Below are 18,581 nucleotides of genomic sequence, written 5' to 3'. Positions count from 1 at the left end.
CTTGTTGATATTATTTTTCTTTTGACTGTATGTAAGCTTTGTCCATAAAATTGTAAAAATTTTCAGTGACAATAAAGCATATTTCTATTCTATTCTATTATAGTTTCCCTAAAATTTTTAAAAAGTTCGCTAACAATAGTAAAAATTATATCGAAAATATCAGAGTTTGACTCTGTTTGTAGCGCGTGAGAATTTGAATTTAAATTATTTTTATATGAAGGACTATTTATAATTGGAAAATTAGTTCCTGATTGTCTAAAGTTAAATGTGTATTCTGGATCTGACGGTTTTAAGACAGGACTATTTGGTCTCTGCCTTTTGCTACCTTTAGAAGATTTGACGACTGTATATTTATTATGATTATTATTGGCCGAAATTGTAAATGGACGGGTAACAGAAGAGCTATTTAAACTTTGGTTAACAAGAGGGTAATTAGAAGAAGGCAAATTTTGTTGATCAGAATCTTTAATAATGTTATTGGATGTTACGTCTGCATAAGATTTGCGGGGAATTTGTTTGTTGGCATCATGATAATTGATATTACTATTAGTCATGCATTTTTAAATTAATTTCTGTCTTTTAAATTCTGGGCGTGACTTAAGATTTGTTGTGAAGTGGTCTCCCATACAACTAAAACGTTTTGGAGTTAATGTTGTTTGCTGACACTCTTTTGTATTATGGTCTTTTTGGCAATTGTTACAACGGGGGCTACTCCTACATTGCTTCCCCTGGTGGCCAAATTGCAAACAGTTGAAACAAAGCAGGACCTTTTGTTGATATGGTTCAATTTCTTTCAACACCTTATTTATAGTAACGTATTTTGGAAGTACTTGTGTTTTAAAGCTTACTACACACGATTTAGTAGGAACATCATTTATTTTATCATCGGTAACCGTTTTTCTATTTATTCTAGAAACGTTTACTACCTCAAAATTAGAATTTATTTCGAATTTTTTAATTTTATTTTTAAGATATTCATCGGAGAATTCCGGTGAGACATCCCGTATAACACCTTGTCTAATAATAATAAATTTAGGTATATAAACCTCCAAATTGTTTTTAACAAAAACCGGATCGTTTTTCTTGTCGATAAGGTAATTAGCGTTTTTAGAATCGGTAAATTTAATTCTTAATTTATTTCTGCCAATGGTATCGATACTAATTATGTTATTATCCAATTCTGGGAATTTTGTAAGAATAATGTCACCAATTTTTAATGCATTAAGTTTACCTTTAAAATCGCTATCCTTATTGTCAACATATGTATATGAAACGGGCCACGGTCATTTATGGTATACTTAAAAATTTCTTTTTGCTTGTCATCGTTAGATTTAATAGGATCGGAAGTACTTACAGTTTGGTTGAGTTCAGCCTTACTAAAACCTTTAAAATTGCTAGGGGATTCCATTTCAATATCTGGACTACTAAGGGTGGTATTGGGAGGTCCATCAGGTTCAGGGGGCGGTTTACCGCCCGTGTCCGCACTCATTTGATTAAAAAATAGAAACAAAAACGCGAGTTATTAGTCTATATATTATTTGAATAATTATCGATACTTATTATTCGTATTAATAAAGCGTTTAGATTACTCGTCAGTACCGGCTATTGACACGTCCGACTCGCACGAGAACTAAAACTGAAGTTTTTCCGGTTATTAAGACTTAATCCCCAACTTTCTCGGCGATGGGGCAGCAAGTACTTGGGATTAATGGGCCCAGGTAGTTCGTGGGGCAGTTAGATAACGCCGCCCGCTATAATCACGATGTCGTCAGCGAATCTGAGGTGGTTTAACTTATTGCCATTAACGTTGATACCACATGTTGACCAATTTGTAGTTTTGAAGACGTCTTGTTTAAATAGATTGATGGCGAATATTGAAAAAAGGTCTCTAAGAAATTTATATTTACTTTGCAAAATTTTACACTAACAAAATTGAGTATGACACTTTTTACAAAAATATTTTGTATTAATTACATCAAAATATACACTATATCAACAAAAATAACTTATGCTGATAAATAATAATTTATACTGATAAAACTCATACATATATATTTTGTCTATTTGCTTACTACAAACCAAATCTCGAAGGTGTCCGTCTCGGGGTAGCCCCAGCAGTAACAATTTCTTGACCTTTGTTCATCGCTGCCACCTTCTTCTCCGCCGCTTCTTTTCGTGCTTTCATCTCCTCTTGGGCCATTTGCATCTGATTCTCCATTTCCAATAAGTGTTCTGCTGCTTGTTTTTTCTTGGCCCGTCCAGATTTTCCAGTCTCTTTTAGAGAAAAGAACATTGGGCCAAGCTCAGCCAACCAGTGCCCATCAACCGCCGTCACGCACTGCATGTATTCACGGGCAGTCATCACCAACTCGTGGTAAACTACATAGTCGGGAGTATTACCTAAACCGAATAATGCTGAGGTGGGATGTAAGTGACATGGCATGCCTGTTCTGCAGTTAACATATTCACCAATACCTAGAAAAAAGAAAACCTTTATTTTACTGTGGTGTACCCTGGCTAAAGCTAAATAAGCAGCAAATTAAGAGCTGCCAGACCGCCCCAAGATCAGAGAATCCAAAGAAAACGAAGCAAGGGAAGGATGCGAAGAAATTGAGACTAAGGGAAAATCCATAAACTACGTCGTAAAAATAATAAGACTTTTTAATACCCCCTCCCCTTCCGTCGTAAAGCGTCATTTACAGTCGCCCCCCACTCATGTCGACGTCGCAATTTCAACTGATGAGCCCCCCCCTTTAGTGATTTTTTTTTAATTTCATGTTATTTCATTTTTGGATTTTTTTAATTCATAAAAAGTTTTAAACTCTCAAACTTTATTTACGAATTTCACTGCACAACTAATTAGCTTTATTTTGACAAGATCACTGTGACAAAACTTGAAGCCTTCGAGATGTGGCTATACAGACGAATCCTAAGAATATTATGGACGGACAAGATAACCAACGAGACCGTATTGCGAAGAATGAGGAAAGAAAGAGAGGTGATATATTATACCATTAAAAGGGGAAAGTTAGAATATCTACACATAATGAGAAACGGCACTAAATACAGATTACTGAAGGTAATCCTTCAAGGCAAAATATTCGGAAAGCGAGAAATTGGGAGAAGAAGAATATCATGATTAAAGAACCTGAGGAAATGGTTCTCCACAACAACAACTAATCTAATTGATGGATTCGACCGTTACTTGATGGAAGTTCACTTTATCTAACAATAAAACACTGAAAACGTTTGTTTTCTATACTTCCACAAAATTTATTATAACTAAGTGACTACAGCTGTTTCGGCAGAGTGCCTTTCTCAAGTGATATAGTTTACAATGTGTTTGCCTTTTTAAGTCTTCAACTGAAGAGGTTGAGGAGTGGGGAGCTGTTTGTCTCGAGTTGGTCATTCAGAATTATATCTGTATTTTTCAGTTTATTAATTTCCATAGATTCTAAAAAAGATAGCTTAAGGCCTTTATTTTGAATATGCAGAATTTGAAACTCTTCATTGAAAGAATGATTATGATTTAGAAGGTGAAGTGCGTATGTAGAAGTGTCTGTTTTTCTATTGTTGAATGCCCTTTTGTGTTCTGCTATCCGTTTGTCAAAAATTCTGCCAGTTTGACCGATGTACGTTTTCGGACAGTCACCACAAGTTAGTTTGTACACACCACTCTGTAGTTGCTTTCTCTTTCGGTTTTTATTGTTCTTAATATATTTGCTTAATATATTAGCTAATCTTAATATTAGCTTGTTCTTAATATATTAGCTAATATATTAGAAGGTGAAGTGCGTATGTAGAAGTGTCTGTTTTTCTATTGTTGAATGCCCTTTTGTGTTCTGCTATCCGTTTGTCAAAAATTCTGCCAGTTTGACCGATGTACGTTTTCGGACAGTCACCACAAGTTAGTTTGTACACACCACTCTGTAGTTGCTTTCTCTTTCGGTTTTTATTGTTCTTAATATATTTGCTTAATATATTAGCTAATCTACCTATTATATTAGCTAATCTAGCTATTAGCTAATCTATCTAAAACCGAAAGAGAAAGCAACTACAGAGTGGTGTGTACAAACTAACTTGTGGTGACTGTCCGAAAACGTACATCGGTCAAACTGGCAGAATTTTTGACAAACGGATAGCAGAACACAAAAGGGCATTCAACAATAGAAAAACAGACACTTCTACATACGCACTTCACCTTCTAAATCATAATCATTCTTTCAATGAAGAGTTTCAAATTCTGCATATTCAAAATAAAGGCCTTAAGCTATCTTTTTTAGAATCTATGGAAATTAATAAACTGAAAAATACAGATATAATTCTGAATGACCAACTCGAGACAAACAGCTCCCCACTCCTCAACCTCTTCAGTTGAAGACTTAAAAAGGCAAACACATTGTAAACTATATCACTTGAGAAAGGCACTCTGCCGAAACAGCTGTAGTCACTTAGTTATAATAAATTTTGTGGAAGTATAGAAAACAAACGTTTTCAGTGTTTTATTGTTAGAACAACTAATCTATTTAAAGCATCAGTTAATAAAATAATTATAGCCAGAATGATCGAAACGATATTCGAAATGATATTCGATGCACCAAGAGAAGAAGACTGTGACAGCACTTTTATGGAGTTCACATGCATCATTTTCTTAACTGCATCATACAGATCTTAATACTTATTTTGCTTTGATTTCGATGACATTTCTTTTAGTAAGTATAAATACAATGTACTAACTAAATAAAACACAATATTTTATTTCTACTCGTTCTTTTAGGATTGTTTCACATAGTATTCAGTAAATAAATGAACTATCAGTTTAATATTTATTGCTTCCAGATGTTGCTAGTGCTAGTAATATTATTTAAGGCTGTGACTGATAAAAACGAAATGAAAAGTATGCGATAAAAGTATGCAACATAATTTTTTTTAATTCTAATATAGGGTATATGTATTTTATTCGCGAACCTTTTGTTTTCACTTATTTTCAATTTAATTTATGTATATTAGCAAATTTTATAATATTAGTATATTATTCAACGAGCATGTAATGATGGCTATTACTCACGATGATGAAGTTTGCAACACGAGCCGTAGGCGAGTGTCGTAATTCATCAGACTGAGTAATAGCCATTACATGCGAGTAGAATACTATACTTTTTCTACGACCTTTTTTTTATTTTAATTAGTAAAAAATATAATTATCAACTACTCGAGATTTAAATTATAATAATTTACAAAAATACCTAAATGCTGTTTACCCCTAGTACGTGGCTGAATAATTGGTTGCCTACTATTACCAAATTATTATTTACTGTGAAAATACAACAAGAAATAGTTAAGTCAAGTTCCATTCGTTTTCGCAAAAATATAAGCATAAATTTGTATCTACTGTCAGTGAATCTAATAAATAGGAAATTGCTTTTGTCTGTGGACGTATTTTATAAAATTATAATGTACATTTACATTTAAATATATATAGTATAATAATATAACTATATATAATATGTTATAACATATTTAACACAATATAACTTGAAAAATAAGCACAATATTATCTAGTTATGAATTCCAATAATTAACACAAACAAAATGCGCTAATGTCACTGTCACTAAAATAAATGATAAACGTCAAAATTTTTAGTACCTAAACAAGATATAAACGTAAAAAATATACTGACATTGTTACAGTTAAAATTCCTTTAAAAATTTTTCAAAGTTAATTATTGATATAAATTACAACAATTATTGTATTAAATAAACCAGTTTAAGTAATTTTATTTGCAGTTTATATACGATTGATATTGGCATGCGCCACTTGAATCTAACTTCAGCCCGTGAGTAATGACCCGTGAATAACTTCAGCCCGTGAGTAATGAAATATTACTCACGGGTACAGTAATGGGTGCTATCATCTATGAAAAAACAGCGAATAAACGATCGTAGAAAAAATAATATACAGGTAGTATTCAAGTTTTACGTTTTTATATCGATACTTATCTGATACTTTTATTTTAATAATGCTGCCCTCTGGTAGAAACTAGTAAAAAATTATATTTAGATACCGACAAAGGACCCCGCAGAAACCTTATGGGAAATGGCTCTCTGCCAAATGCTCAGAAACTTTGGGTTTTGGTAGTCCCTTGATGTGTAGAACAAAAGACTCAATGGGCGCGTACCTCCAAAAAATCATGGTTTTAACATATAAGCCCCTGAAGTTATAGGTACAGTGAGGACGTTTGAGTTGGAATAAATTCATTTTCTCGAGATTGGGCGACTCTGGAGATAAATTACGAATCGGGTCGATTTTTATTTTTAAATTATAATTTTTTGTCATATATATCCCACTAGTGACGTGATCCATCTGGGCATGATGACGCAATCGATGTTTTTTTTTAATGAGAATAGGGGTCGTGTGATAGCTCATTTAAAAGGTTATTCAATTCTCTATTCACTAATATAAACATTAACATAATTATTTATACAGGGTGCCCAAAAATTTTTTTTAATTAAATTAATTGAGACAAAAAGAAGAATTTATATAATTTATTTAATTCGAAATACATTTTACTGTTGTCCAAAAACAGGAAAAAATGTTTATTTCATAAATAAATATTGTTTTTATTATATTAAATATTAAAGCTGACACCCTCCTGCCTCTTAGCAGTTTGAAGATTTAATTTAAGCGAAAAGCAATGCTTATTTTTCAAATTAACATTTTTTTCTGTTTTTTGACAGCAGTAGAATGTATTTCGAATAAAAGACATTATATACATTCTTCTTTTTGTCTCAATTAATTTAATTAAAAAAAGTTTTCGGGCACCCTGTATAAATAATTATGTTAATGTTTGTATTAGTGAATAGATAATTGTATAACCTTTTAAATTAGCTATCACACGACCCCTATTCTTATTTAAAAAAATCATCGATTGGCATCTTTTACGTTTCGGCGTCTGACACATACAAACTTGAGGCATGCGAATTTCAGTACTGTTTATTTTGCCGCATACCGTACATATCACATACAGGGGATTTCTAAATAAGTGTTATAAACTTTAAAGAGGTAATTCTACATCTACATTCTACAGTCAAGAAAAAAAATGGAAATGAACTGGCCATACTTTGAGGAACGATTAAAGCAACATAGCGAGACAAGCACTTGAGTACCAACCAGAGAGTACAAGAAAGAGAGGAAAACTAGAAAACAGCTGGAAAAGAAAATTTGACTAAGATGGGGTGAAATCAAAAACAGGGCAAGAAATAGAAGAGAATGGAAGGAACTAGTACATAGTTTATCTCGAGAATGAGCAAGAAAGAAGATGCGCTGACCCGGCCAGTCAGCAATCTTACACTACTCCCCACCAATGAGGGATGGAACTAGAGAGAGATAGAACGTCGATTTGTGGTATTGAACAATATCACTTACCTTTTAATCTAGCAGCTTGGTGGAAATACGCTGAGCAGATACATTTCCTAACAACATCCCAATCAGATCCACAAGACGTCATCTCTAGCTTTTGCTGAATTACTATATCTTTTAACTGTTGTCTCACTTCTCTCACTTTCCGCATCGCTTTTACGTGAATGAAATGTTCATTGCACCAGTGCGAGGAATAATTATTTTGCTTCCATTGATTGTAGACATTGAGGAAAGTTAAGTGATCGCTTTCAGGTACTTGAAATTTTTCTCTAACGCTATCTGCTTCTTCTTCTCTCCCTTTAGGACGGTAAAATATCGACGGTACTGATAACATGGAAACTACAATAAGTATCTCGGCTGTACAACCCATTTGTGACGAAACGATCAACATCTGGCATTGCGGGGGATCCAGAGGGAATTCTGCCATTTGTCTCCCTAGAAATAAATCGAATGTTACTATTTTTGATATACAGTAAGAGCCACCATACTAGACACATAGAAACATTGAGCTATTACAGTCCTGGACCCTTCACTTGTTGCAATGTTTATTATGTCAAGTGACGTTTAGAAAGTCAGAAAATGTCTAAAAACTGAACATTACTATAGAAAGTTGACAAATAATAGATCAGCTGTATTAAATCTAGCTGATCTAATTTTGACGTTTATAGTTGTCATTTTGTTAACGTTGTAAAAGTTTTAATGTATTGTACTATTCTTGGTCTTTGAATAAAGTTATTTTAAAACAGAGTAATAATACTATTAACTAATGTATTTTTTGTATCGAAAAAAAAAACAATTATTTTGAATAGTTTCTTGACAGTAGCCTGACAGGGATGAAAGTCACATCTGAGAACGGACCGGATTAGCCCATAAGCATAGCAATTAGGTGCCTACCCAGGGCCGGTTCTAGGGTTTTGAGCGCCCCCGGCAAAAAAAAATTTGGCCCTCTATTATACAAGAATATACAAAAGGTGTCTCCCGCTAAGATAGGCAAAATGACCTTATTTCCAGGATTCAATTTTTTTTCATTGTTTTATGTTCTATATGATTAAAAAATACGACTTGGCTCAATTTTAACCCCCCAACCCCTTCCTCCTCCTGCCAACGCCAAAAGCGTCATTTTTTCGTTTTTTTAGGTTGGATGCAATCGATTTAAAAATTTCAAAAAATTCACACTCATAGTTGAGACTTCTTCAAAACATTGAAGTAGTGTATTTCTTAATTATTTTTGTTTATTAATTTTTGTCATGCCATTTGTCAAAAATACAATAATATAGTTAATTAAATTAATTTTTTTGGAAATCACTCTTTTACGAAGAGTTAGAGGAGTGATAATGAGCGACAAAATTAGAAACACAGATATACGGACAAACCTTAAGACGAAATCAGTAATTGACCTGTATATTGAAGAAAATCAGCAGAGTTGGTGGGGACACCTGAAAAGAATGAAGGACAACATACGAGTAGATACCAATGAAGAAAATATAAGAAGCCAGAATACAAAAGACAATAAAAAGAGGAAGACCTAGAGAATGATGGGATACAGCAGTCGGGAAAATCATTCAAAGGAAGGCAAAAACAATAGCAAAAGCAAGCAGATTAGCATATAACAAGAAACAATGGTCAACAACGTGTCAGTCCCGATATTGAAAAGTAAAAGGGACTCAAAAGACTATATACATATATGTATGTATATTATTTATTATATGGATGCCTACTTACCGATATTTATGTAACGTAAAAATAAAAATTAATCAATTCCACAACCAATATAATGTAACAACTCTTTTTGCAACTCTTTTTTGTAACAAAACAAAGCCCCTATAGGGCTACAAACATAGAAACAAAACGTTTTCGCTCTGTAACAAGAGGCAAGGCCCTACGGCCCTAGGAATTTTATCCATCCTTTGGATTTTGCCATGTTGGCATCTATGTAAGACTTTTAGTCTGTTTTTGAAAGGCTTTGACCTTTGTATTTTTTGGTTGGCTCACCATGTTCTTGTAACACTGATGATGCTCTTGTTACAGAGCGAAAACGTTTTGTTTCTATGTTTGTAGCCCTATAGGGGCTTTTTAAACTAATATACCTTTTACTAAGCCAAAAATTTTTTATTAAATTTTACTTGTAATTAATGGTATACAGCCAGCTACAGGAAATTTTTCCTTGTGGATTTTTAATATTTAGGTATTATTTAGTAATTTATTTCAAATTTATCTTATTGTGTTCATGTTTTAATGAAATTAGCGCGATAATTCGATGAAATAAAATTATTTTGACATGATATTTAAAAGTCAGATCAGTAGACAATTACAATGGTTTTGAATGGTCGTCATGGAAACCAATATCGTCGTCGTGGTAACCCATTATATTGAAAGTTTGGTTTTGACAACCTTGTCAAGGAATTAATTGTTTGCATTTTCACTTCTAAATAAAAATTGATATATGGGCTATTCCACGAGTACACAACTGTCTTGGATTATCGCGACAACGAATATTTTAGTGTGCAACATAAGAAGTGCGAAAGTAAATGGCTTTAATAATTGTTCCAATAAACAACAAAGTATTTTTCAATTTACTTTCGTTCTTCATAATTCAGGACAGTAAAATATTCGTTGTCAAGATAATCCACAACAGTCGTATGTTCGTGGAATAGGGTATACCTCTATTTTTTGTGGCTTTTTTCCAAACGTACGGCTCTAGAAAAAATATTGTTCCTAACTCATGCGGAAAGTGTCTTCTCCGCACTCGACTGCTTGCCCGAACTCCGCTATCGCGTCGTTCGGTTCAACGGCAGTCTCGTGCGTGAAAGTATCACTTTCCGCACTAGTTAGGAAAATAACTATTTTAACTATGAAAAACTGAAGAAAAACGGGCGATTTTTTCATAAAATTTCTTCAAATTTCCGTAAAATCTTTTTTTTGCGGAATTTTTCACTAACGGTGGTAAATAGTTACGTAAGAAACCTTCCTTTTTCAAATGCAATTCGATTTTTTTGTTTCAGAGATGCCAATCCTGAGATTAACTGTCCGCCATCGGAATTACTTTTTTTCGAGGCCTCGACTTTGGCGCCCTCTACAATAATAATGTACGTCCATTGTCTAATCTTCGGGCTTAGTGGAGAATGATCTTCAGTTCATTGAAACATCAATAGCACTTAGCAATTTTATTGATATCGACTGACACCAGGGTAGTAAACTCTACAACCCCGAGAGACCGTTTGATGTACTGGTATGTTGCTTGTACGCGAATTAGTTGAAGACTCTATTTGATGCTACATATTGATTCTAGTGAATGAAGTTAAAGGCACTTCTGGCCTGGTTGAAGTGATTCTTGAGAATGATTCTAAAATGTCGAATGTTGGGTCATAGCCCACACGACAAAAGAACAAAGGTTTTACTTAGTCAGCTAAATTAAATGTCCATTGCCAAAATATTGTTTATAAATTGCAACAATTAAACAAAAGAAATATCCCGCACATGTTTAAATATGATAACAAATTTGTTCGTGTGATGTACGGGGTGATAAAAATATACTATTCAATATCGGATATTAATTCTGAATATTTGGTATTGGACATCCATAAATAAAAAAAGATATATTTTTTGTATTCTGTAAAAGTTAGATATTAATATGTAAAAAGTTTTATGTTCATTTTTAATAAAGTTTCTGAGAAAAAAATATCTTGAAAAAATGCTTCTTTTTGGTCTTCTAAAGTGTAGGTACTAGTACCTTAATGAATAACTAAAAAATTACAGTACCTTTATGTTGGATGGAGTATTCTTTGGTACAAGTAACTAAAGTAGTTTTATCTATATTTGGGTATCAACGGCAGCAGCCTAAACTTATTACTTCCTAGGTGGTATTATGCAATTTATTTAAATTTTGCAATATATTGTTTTGTTTTATTTATTTTTTACCTTTTATTTTTTAATATTGGTAATTTCTTACTCTTTTTAAGCGTTGTCCATAAAATTGTACAATTTTCAGTGACAATAAGTATATTTCTATTCTAATTAAGCTCTTAATAACCTTATAAAATGGCATAACGTCCATTTTATTATATTATGTACCTAATTTCGTCAAAACTCCGGTGTGATCAAGGGCTCCTAATATCCATAACTGATACAAAGAATTCAAAATGTTGTCTTGTGGTGGCGGGTCCATAAAATGAAACTGTAGGAGATCCTGGACGCCTAAAGATTTTAATAATAATACAGTATTGGCTAAGTTCGTCCGTTGAATTTCTGGAACTGTTGTAATTAACAGCTCGTCTTTATATTGCCTCTCTGTATATAACCGAAAGGCTTGTCCAGGTCCCGTACGGCCTGCTCTTCCCGAACGTTGGTTGGCATTTGCTTGACTGATTGGATAAATCTAAAATAAATATATTATGTAACAAAAATTGATTGAATATACAGAGTGTAACAAAAAGGCAGTTCATAAATTAAATCGCATATTCTGGGATCACAAATTGTTCGATTGAACCTAACTTACCTTAGTACAAATGTGCACATAAAAAAAGTTACAGCCCTTTGAAGTTGCAAAATGAAAATAGATTTTTTTCCAATATGTATATTAAAAACTATTAGAGATTTTTTTATTGAAAATGGACATGTGGCATTCTTATGAAAATAATATTCTACAAACTTAAGACTGGGTTTAAGGGAAGAAAACCCACATAAAATGTTTATGAGGTACACAAATTTCACTTTTATTTTTTTTAAGATGTTCCTGCCATAAGAATTGCCACATGTCCATTTTCAATAAAAAATATCTAATGGTTTTCGATATAACGGAAAAAATCGATTTTCATATTGTAACTTCAAAGGGTTGTAACTTTTTTTATGTGCACATTTGTACTAAGGTAAGTTAGGTTCAATATGTGATTTGATTTATGACCTGTATTTTTGTTACACCCTGTATAATGTAAGTAATTTCAGGGTTGCCTTGTTTCCGCGAATTGACTTCTCAATTCAAGACATCCCAAACATATCTAATTGTTACACCGGTCACCCCTACCACCTAAAACCAGTCCCAAATGGCAGAAAAAACTATATACCTGCTGACGAATAGACGAGATAATTCTCTAATTCTATTTTTAATCAACAACAGTTGTCTACCTGCTGTCTGGTATTCAAAACCCTTCTATTTACTTCCATATGTTCTGGAGAATTTATGAGAAGACTAGCTAACGGGAAATACTATATAAATCCGGGAACTTTGTAAAGTCAGTCTGAGATATATATTGATTCTATATTGTTACTCGGGAGATATATAAATTAAGTTTTATTGAAAATAAATAAATATTTATAATACATTAAGTTTTTTCAATTAAAATACGTGTTAAAAATAAAATAAAGTAAAGAACTCATTACATAGGTAATGAACTTCATTTAATTATTCAATTCAACATAGTCTGGATATTAGTTCTCACCAAAGCCATAAATCCCACAAAAAATGAATTTCCGTCGCGAAAAAAGACTTTTATCTACTCTATCTCATATTATGCATACGTTTTTAGTTTGTGAAAACTGTCATTATAGGTAGCAGTGCGTGAAGGATTTAAAGTGTGCGTGAAGTAACAATGTATTTTAAATGGGGTTTACTTTTTCGCACACTTTCATAACGAGCGATCCACAATTATTGGGATCAAAGCTAGCCGTGCAAAAAATTACGTATGTCTTGTTTTAATCTGAATTTATATCATTGGTTTATCAATTCATTTTGATTAACATTATAAAACATAAAAATTCAGTCAAAACCTTTAACACAGAACTTTAATCAAAAATAAAAAGAATTAACAAAACAATAATAAATAAAATAAAACAATATGCTGTATATTTATGTCCACCACCAACATCTCTACATAACCTAACTTTCTTGTTAAGTTGACGTACACTGCAAATGTGAGGTAAAGTGGAAAGTATATCTGAATTAAGAATAGACATGCACTGTATAACTATCTCTGTCGTTATAATCAAATATCCTTAACTCGCGTTGTCATGGTGATGACATTTGAGCAATAAATTACAACAACAGTTTTGACAGTTTTGTGGTTTGAAAGAAGTTAGAATTTTTAAATGTCAAAGTTCTATAAATTGTAGAATAGAAATGAATTCCAGTGACGAAGAGTTACAGTTTTTTTATTTGTTTATCGAAGATACAATATTGTATGAAACTGTGCGTGAAGTACTTTTTGCGAACTTACGCGATGTATAGCACTCGCTCCGCTGTCGCTCGTGTTCTAAATATCGCGTGCGTTCGCAAAAAGCATACTTCACGAACTGTTTCATAAATAACTATTCCCTTGCGGGTAGCGAAAGAGGGTACTGCAGTTAGTGGGTTATTGAATGGAATCTTGATGTAGTTTATTAACCCTGGAAGATCACACCTATTTTTTTAACATAATCCTCACACATGAATATCAGATACCCAATCATTTTTTGTGAAGAAATAAAAAAAAGTAAACATTTTATGATTTCCAGAGACTGTCTAATCACTATTGAATACACAAGAAGGATTAAATCATTCATTTTATTTTCTCTCTGTTAATTGTAGTAATACAAAAGAAAAAATACATAAAAATAATTAAACAATATTTTCTAAAAAACCAGAAACATAATTCAATATATTTAAACTTAGTTTAACAACAAAATGGTCTTTCTAACTAAAAGGTAACACCTTTTGATTATAGAGCTCATATTCATTTTTAGCCAGGTATTTCAATTTCACTCATTATGGTGACTACATTCTTAACACAGTTTAGCTTTATGCTCCATGCAGAATGCTTTATGGCTAGCCCAGTATACATATTATTTATCTCTTTCTTTGAAGATATAACACCTAGCTGCATTAATAATCTTGTGGGATGTTGTGTTGGTAGGTCTTTAACTTGAAGGCACACTTGATCGCAAACCTCACACATGGGTGCTACATACACATACCCCAGCCAGTATTCAATAAATTTTCGTGATTGGAAATATTGCTCAAATGAGACCGCAACTACACACACGTCCTTGGTAGACTACAGACTAAATTTGCATGAAGCGGCATTACCATTGAAATGCGATTGAGTTCAGTTAAGTGTCTCGATGGGTATCTCACACCCAAGTATGAGCTTCCAGGGTTAAGACGATGCGGAGGTTTTGTATTTCGATGTCTTTTCGTATGATTCGTTTTTCAATAAAACGAACTTGAGCTATAGTTTCATATTATTAAACTCTATTTTAAGATTTGTAGGGTTAAAGAAATAATGTATGGTTAAAGCTAAACAGTTAAAACACTATAAAGTATTTCTATTGGTTTGAAAGTTGGAAAGGAACAAGTTGGCTAACAGATTTATTTAATAGAATTATGGAAGTTTAACAAATGCCAGTCGAATGGAGAATTAGTATATTAGTAGATGTTTACAAACATAAGGGACATATACAGCAATGTACAAAATAAAGTGTCATAAAACTGCTTAGTCACACGCCACGAAAATATCTTCTTCTTCAAGTGTCATCTCCGCGACGGAGGCCGGCAATCATCATAGCTATTCGGACTTTAGAGACGACTGCTCTGAAAAGTTCATTTGATCCATTCTCCGTACCATTCTCAGGTTGCGCAGAAATGATATTCTACGTCTCCCTATGCTTCTTTTTCTTTGGATCTTTCCCTGAATAATGAGTTGGAGCAAGTTGTATCTCTCTACACATGTCGGAGATATTCCAATGTAATGGTTTTGACTGGATTTAAGACTTCCATTTCTTTATTCCTCTTTCTCAGAACCTTTTTGTTTGTGACGTTCTGTCCATGATATTTTCAGAATTCTTCTATACATCCACAACTCGAATGATTCCAGTTTTTTCCATTCCATAAAACAAAGTCGAGAAAACGTAGCACCTAGCCAACCTAACTCTTAGCTCTAACTTCAAATCTCTTGTGCAGAGCACCCTTTTGTTAAAATTTGCTCTAGATGAAAACATGGGATAGTGTAAGTGAGAGACGGATACTGTAATTGATAGAAGGCTTTATGCAAAGCAGGTTAACAATTATTGAGGCCAAGATGAAGTTAAGATGGTTTGATGATGATGACATTTTTACACTTAACTAACTCCATAATATAAACGTACCTGTAAAGCATCCATACCAATACGAGGATTATACACCTTAAGTTTGCAATATCCAGAATCGATAACGAAAATAATTCCGTCAACGGTAAGAGACGTTTCTGCTATATTAGTGGCGACTACACACTTCCTATTTCCTTCTGCGGACTTTTGGAAAATTTTAGCCTGTAAATCAGATGGCAACTGAGAATAAATCGGTAAAATAGATAATTCCGGAGCATTGTCTATTTCTGCCAGCCTTTCGGCAAGGACTTCACACGATACTTCGATATCCTCTTGACCCGGCATGAATATGAGAATATCTCCTGAAGGGGGTTGAAGGTGGATTTGTAAAGCTTGTTTCACGGCAGCGTCTACGTAGTCTTCTACAGGATTCTTACTAAATAATGTTTCTACAGGAAAGGTACGACCTGTGAAACCAAACGAAAATTAAGAAATAAATAAAAAAAAAATTTCAAAGAAAAAACATGGGAAATGGCTCTCTGTCAAATGCTCTGAAACGTTGGGTTCTGGTAGTCCTTGATGTGTAGAACAAAAGACTCATTGGGCACGTAGCTCCAAAAAATCATGGTTTTAAGATATAAGCCTCTGAAGTTATAGGTACAGTGAGAACGTTTGAGTTGGAATAAATTAATTTCCTCGAAAATGGGCGACTCTGGAGATAAATTACGAATCAGGTCGATTTTTATTTTTACATTATAATTTTTTGGCATATATATCATGCTAGTGACGTCATCCATTTGGGCGTGATGACGCAATCGATGATTTTTTAAAATAAGAATAGGGGTCGTGTGATAGCTCATTTGAAAGGTTATTCAATTTAGTATTCACTAATATAAACATTAACATAATTATTTATACAGGGTGCCCAAAAATTTTTTTGAATTAAATTAATTGAGACAAAAAGAAGAATGTATATAATTTATTTAATTCGAAATACATTTTACTGCTGTCATAAAACAGAAAAAAATGTTAATTTGAAAAATAAACATTGCTTTTCGCTTAGATTAGATGTTCAAACTGCTAACAGGCAGGTGGGTGTCAGCTGTAATATTGAATTTAAGCGAAAAACAATATTCATCAAATAAACACTTTTTTCTGTTTTCTGACAGCAGTAAAATGTATTTCGAATTAAATAAAAATTATATACATTCTTCTTTTTGTCTCCCTGTATTTTTCAAATTTTTGGGCACCCTGAGAATTGAATAACCTTTCAAATGGGTTATCACACGACCCCTATTCTGCCCTACTAAGCGAATAGGGGGTATCTGCAATTTTTATTTTTCGGATACTCATTTATATATTGTCTCATATGTGAATGAGTTCAAAGATTCTATATATTTTTCTATTACTGTATGGTCCAATTCATTATGAGGTATATAGTTTCACAGTTTCTATGTGGGTTTGGAGCATATATGAAGGTGTATTTAATGACTAAACAGTAGAACCTCATTTTTTTATAAAATGTAGATACCCCCTTTTCGCTTAGTAGGGCAGTATTCTTATTTAAAAAAAATCATCGATTGCGTCATCACTCCCAGACGGATGACGTCACTAGTATGATATATATGCCAAAAGATTATAATTTAAAAATAAACACCGACCTGATTCGTAATTTATCTCCAGAGTCGCCCATTCTCGAGAAAATGAATTTATTCCAACTCAAACGTCCTCACTGTACCTATAACTTCAGAGGCTTATATCTTAAAACCATGATTTTTTGGAGCTACGCACCCCTTGAGTCTTTTGTTCTACACATCAGGGACTACCAGAACCCAAAGTTTCAGAGCATTTGACAGAGAGCCATTTCCCATAAGGTTTCTGCGGGGTCCTTTGTTAATATAAAGGGTACCCCCGTTAAGATAAGCAACATGCAGTCACTTCCTTAATTCATTTTTTTGAAGTGAAAACTTCTTTAGGGACGTTGTGCACTTTTTGGATGGGTAAAAAGTATTAAATTAGCGACCGTCATCGCTTCGGCAAAATAAATTTTTGAAGTGAAAACTTCTTTAGGGACGTTGTGCACTTTTTGGATGGGGAAAAGTATTAAATTAGCGACCGTCATCGCTTCGGCGATATAAATTTTTGAAGACTTCTTTAGGGACCTTGTGCACTTTTTGGATAGGAAAAGTATTGAATTAGCGACCGTCATCGCTTCGGCGAAATTAATTTTTGAAGTGAAAACTTCTTTAGGAACGTTGCGCACTTTTTGGATGGGTAAAAAGTATTAAATTAGCGACCGTCATCGCTTTGGCAAAATAAATTTTTGAACTGAAAACTTCTTTAGTGACGTTGTGCACTTTTTGGATGGGGAAAAAGTATTAAATTCGCGATCGTCATCGCTTCGGCGAAATAAATTTTTAAAGTGACTACTTCTTTAGGGACTGTGCACTCTTTGGATGCGAAAAAGTATTGAATTAGCGACCGTCATCGTTTCGGTGAAATAAATTTTTGAAGTAAAAACTTCTTTAGGGACGTTGTGCACTTTTTAGATGGGGAAAACGTATTGAATTAGCGACCATCATTACTAGAGCAAGATAAATATGTGAAGTGAAAACTTCTTTAGGTATGTTGTGCACTTTTTGGATGGGAAAAACATTGAATTTGCGACCGTCATAACTTCGCCGAAATAAATTTTGTACGTATATATATTATGTGTATGTATACATAAATAGCATAGGACGTAAGCAACGCGTATATAATATAGTTATAGCAATTCTTTTTGGATGGGGAAAAAGCATTGAGCTCTCGAGTCATCGCTACGGCGAAATATTATTAATTTATATACTATAAGTTGAATTCCGAAGTTATAAAGGTTGGAGAAGGGATAAAGTGTGTACGCGAAGGCACTTGGTTCGCCAGAAGTTTTTACTTCTGTCGGCACTCCCACGAGTGTCTTAATGTTTTTAAATTCTCACGTTCTTTGTGGTTAAAAACTAAGACATCGTGCAATCTTAGCATAACACCCTTCCCCCTACCTCCAAAAACGTCATTTTTTCGGTGGATTGCAATTAATTTTAAAATTTCAAAAAATTCACAAGCATATTTA

The 18,581-nt window shown here is 33.3% G+C and overlaps 1 protein-coding gene across 1 annotated transcript in view; it reads right to left on the bottom strand.

Annotated features, from left to right (window-relative positions):
* Positions 1-1,887: 1,887 nt before the first annotated feature.
* Positions 1,888-18,581, bottom strand: part of LOC126883048 (pre-mRNA-splicing factor ATP-dependent RNA helicase PRP16) — a 40,786-nt gene continuing 24,092 nt past the window's right edge. Inside the window, exons 5-8 of the mRNA XM_050648237.1 lie at positions 15,536-15,942; positions 11,492-11,795; positions 7,427-7,855; positions 1,888-2,475 (exon numbers count right to left, since the gene is read on the bottom strand). Coding sequence (XP_050504194.1) covers positions 2,072-2,475; positions 7,427-7,855; positions 11,492-11,795; positions 15,536-15,942 — 1,544 coding nt within the window. The 3' untranslated portion in view covers positions 1,888-2,071. The remainder of the gene's footprint in view (positions 2,476-7,426; positions 7,856-11,491; positions 11,796-15,535; positions 15,943-18,581) is intronic.

The sequence above is a fragment of the Diabrotica virgifera genome, chromosome 4 (assembly GCF_917563875.1).
Source record: "Diabrotica virgifera virgifera chromosome 4, PGI_DIABVI_V3a".
Taxonomy (NCBI): Eukaryota; Metazoa; Arthropoda; class Insecta; order Coleoptera; family Chrysomelidae; genus Diabrotica; species Diabrotica virgifera.
This window is presented reverse-complemented; position numbering and strand designations above follow the sequence as displayed.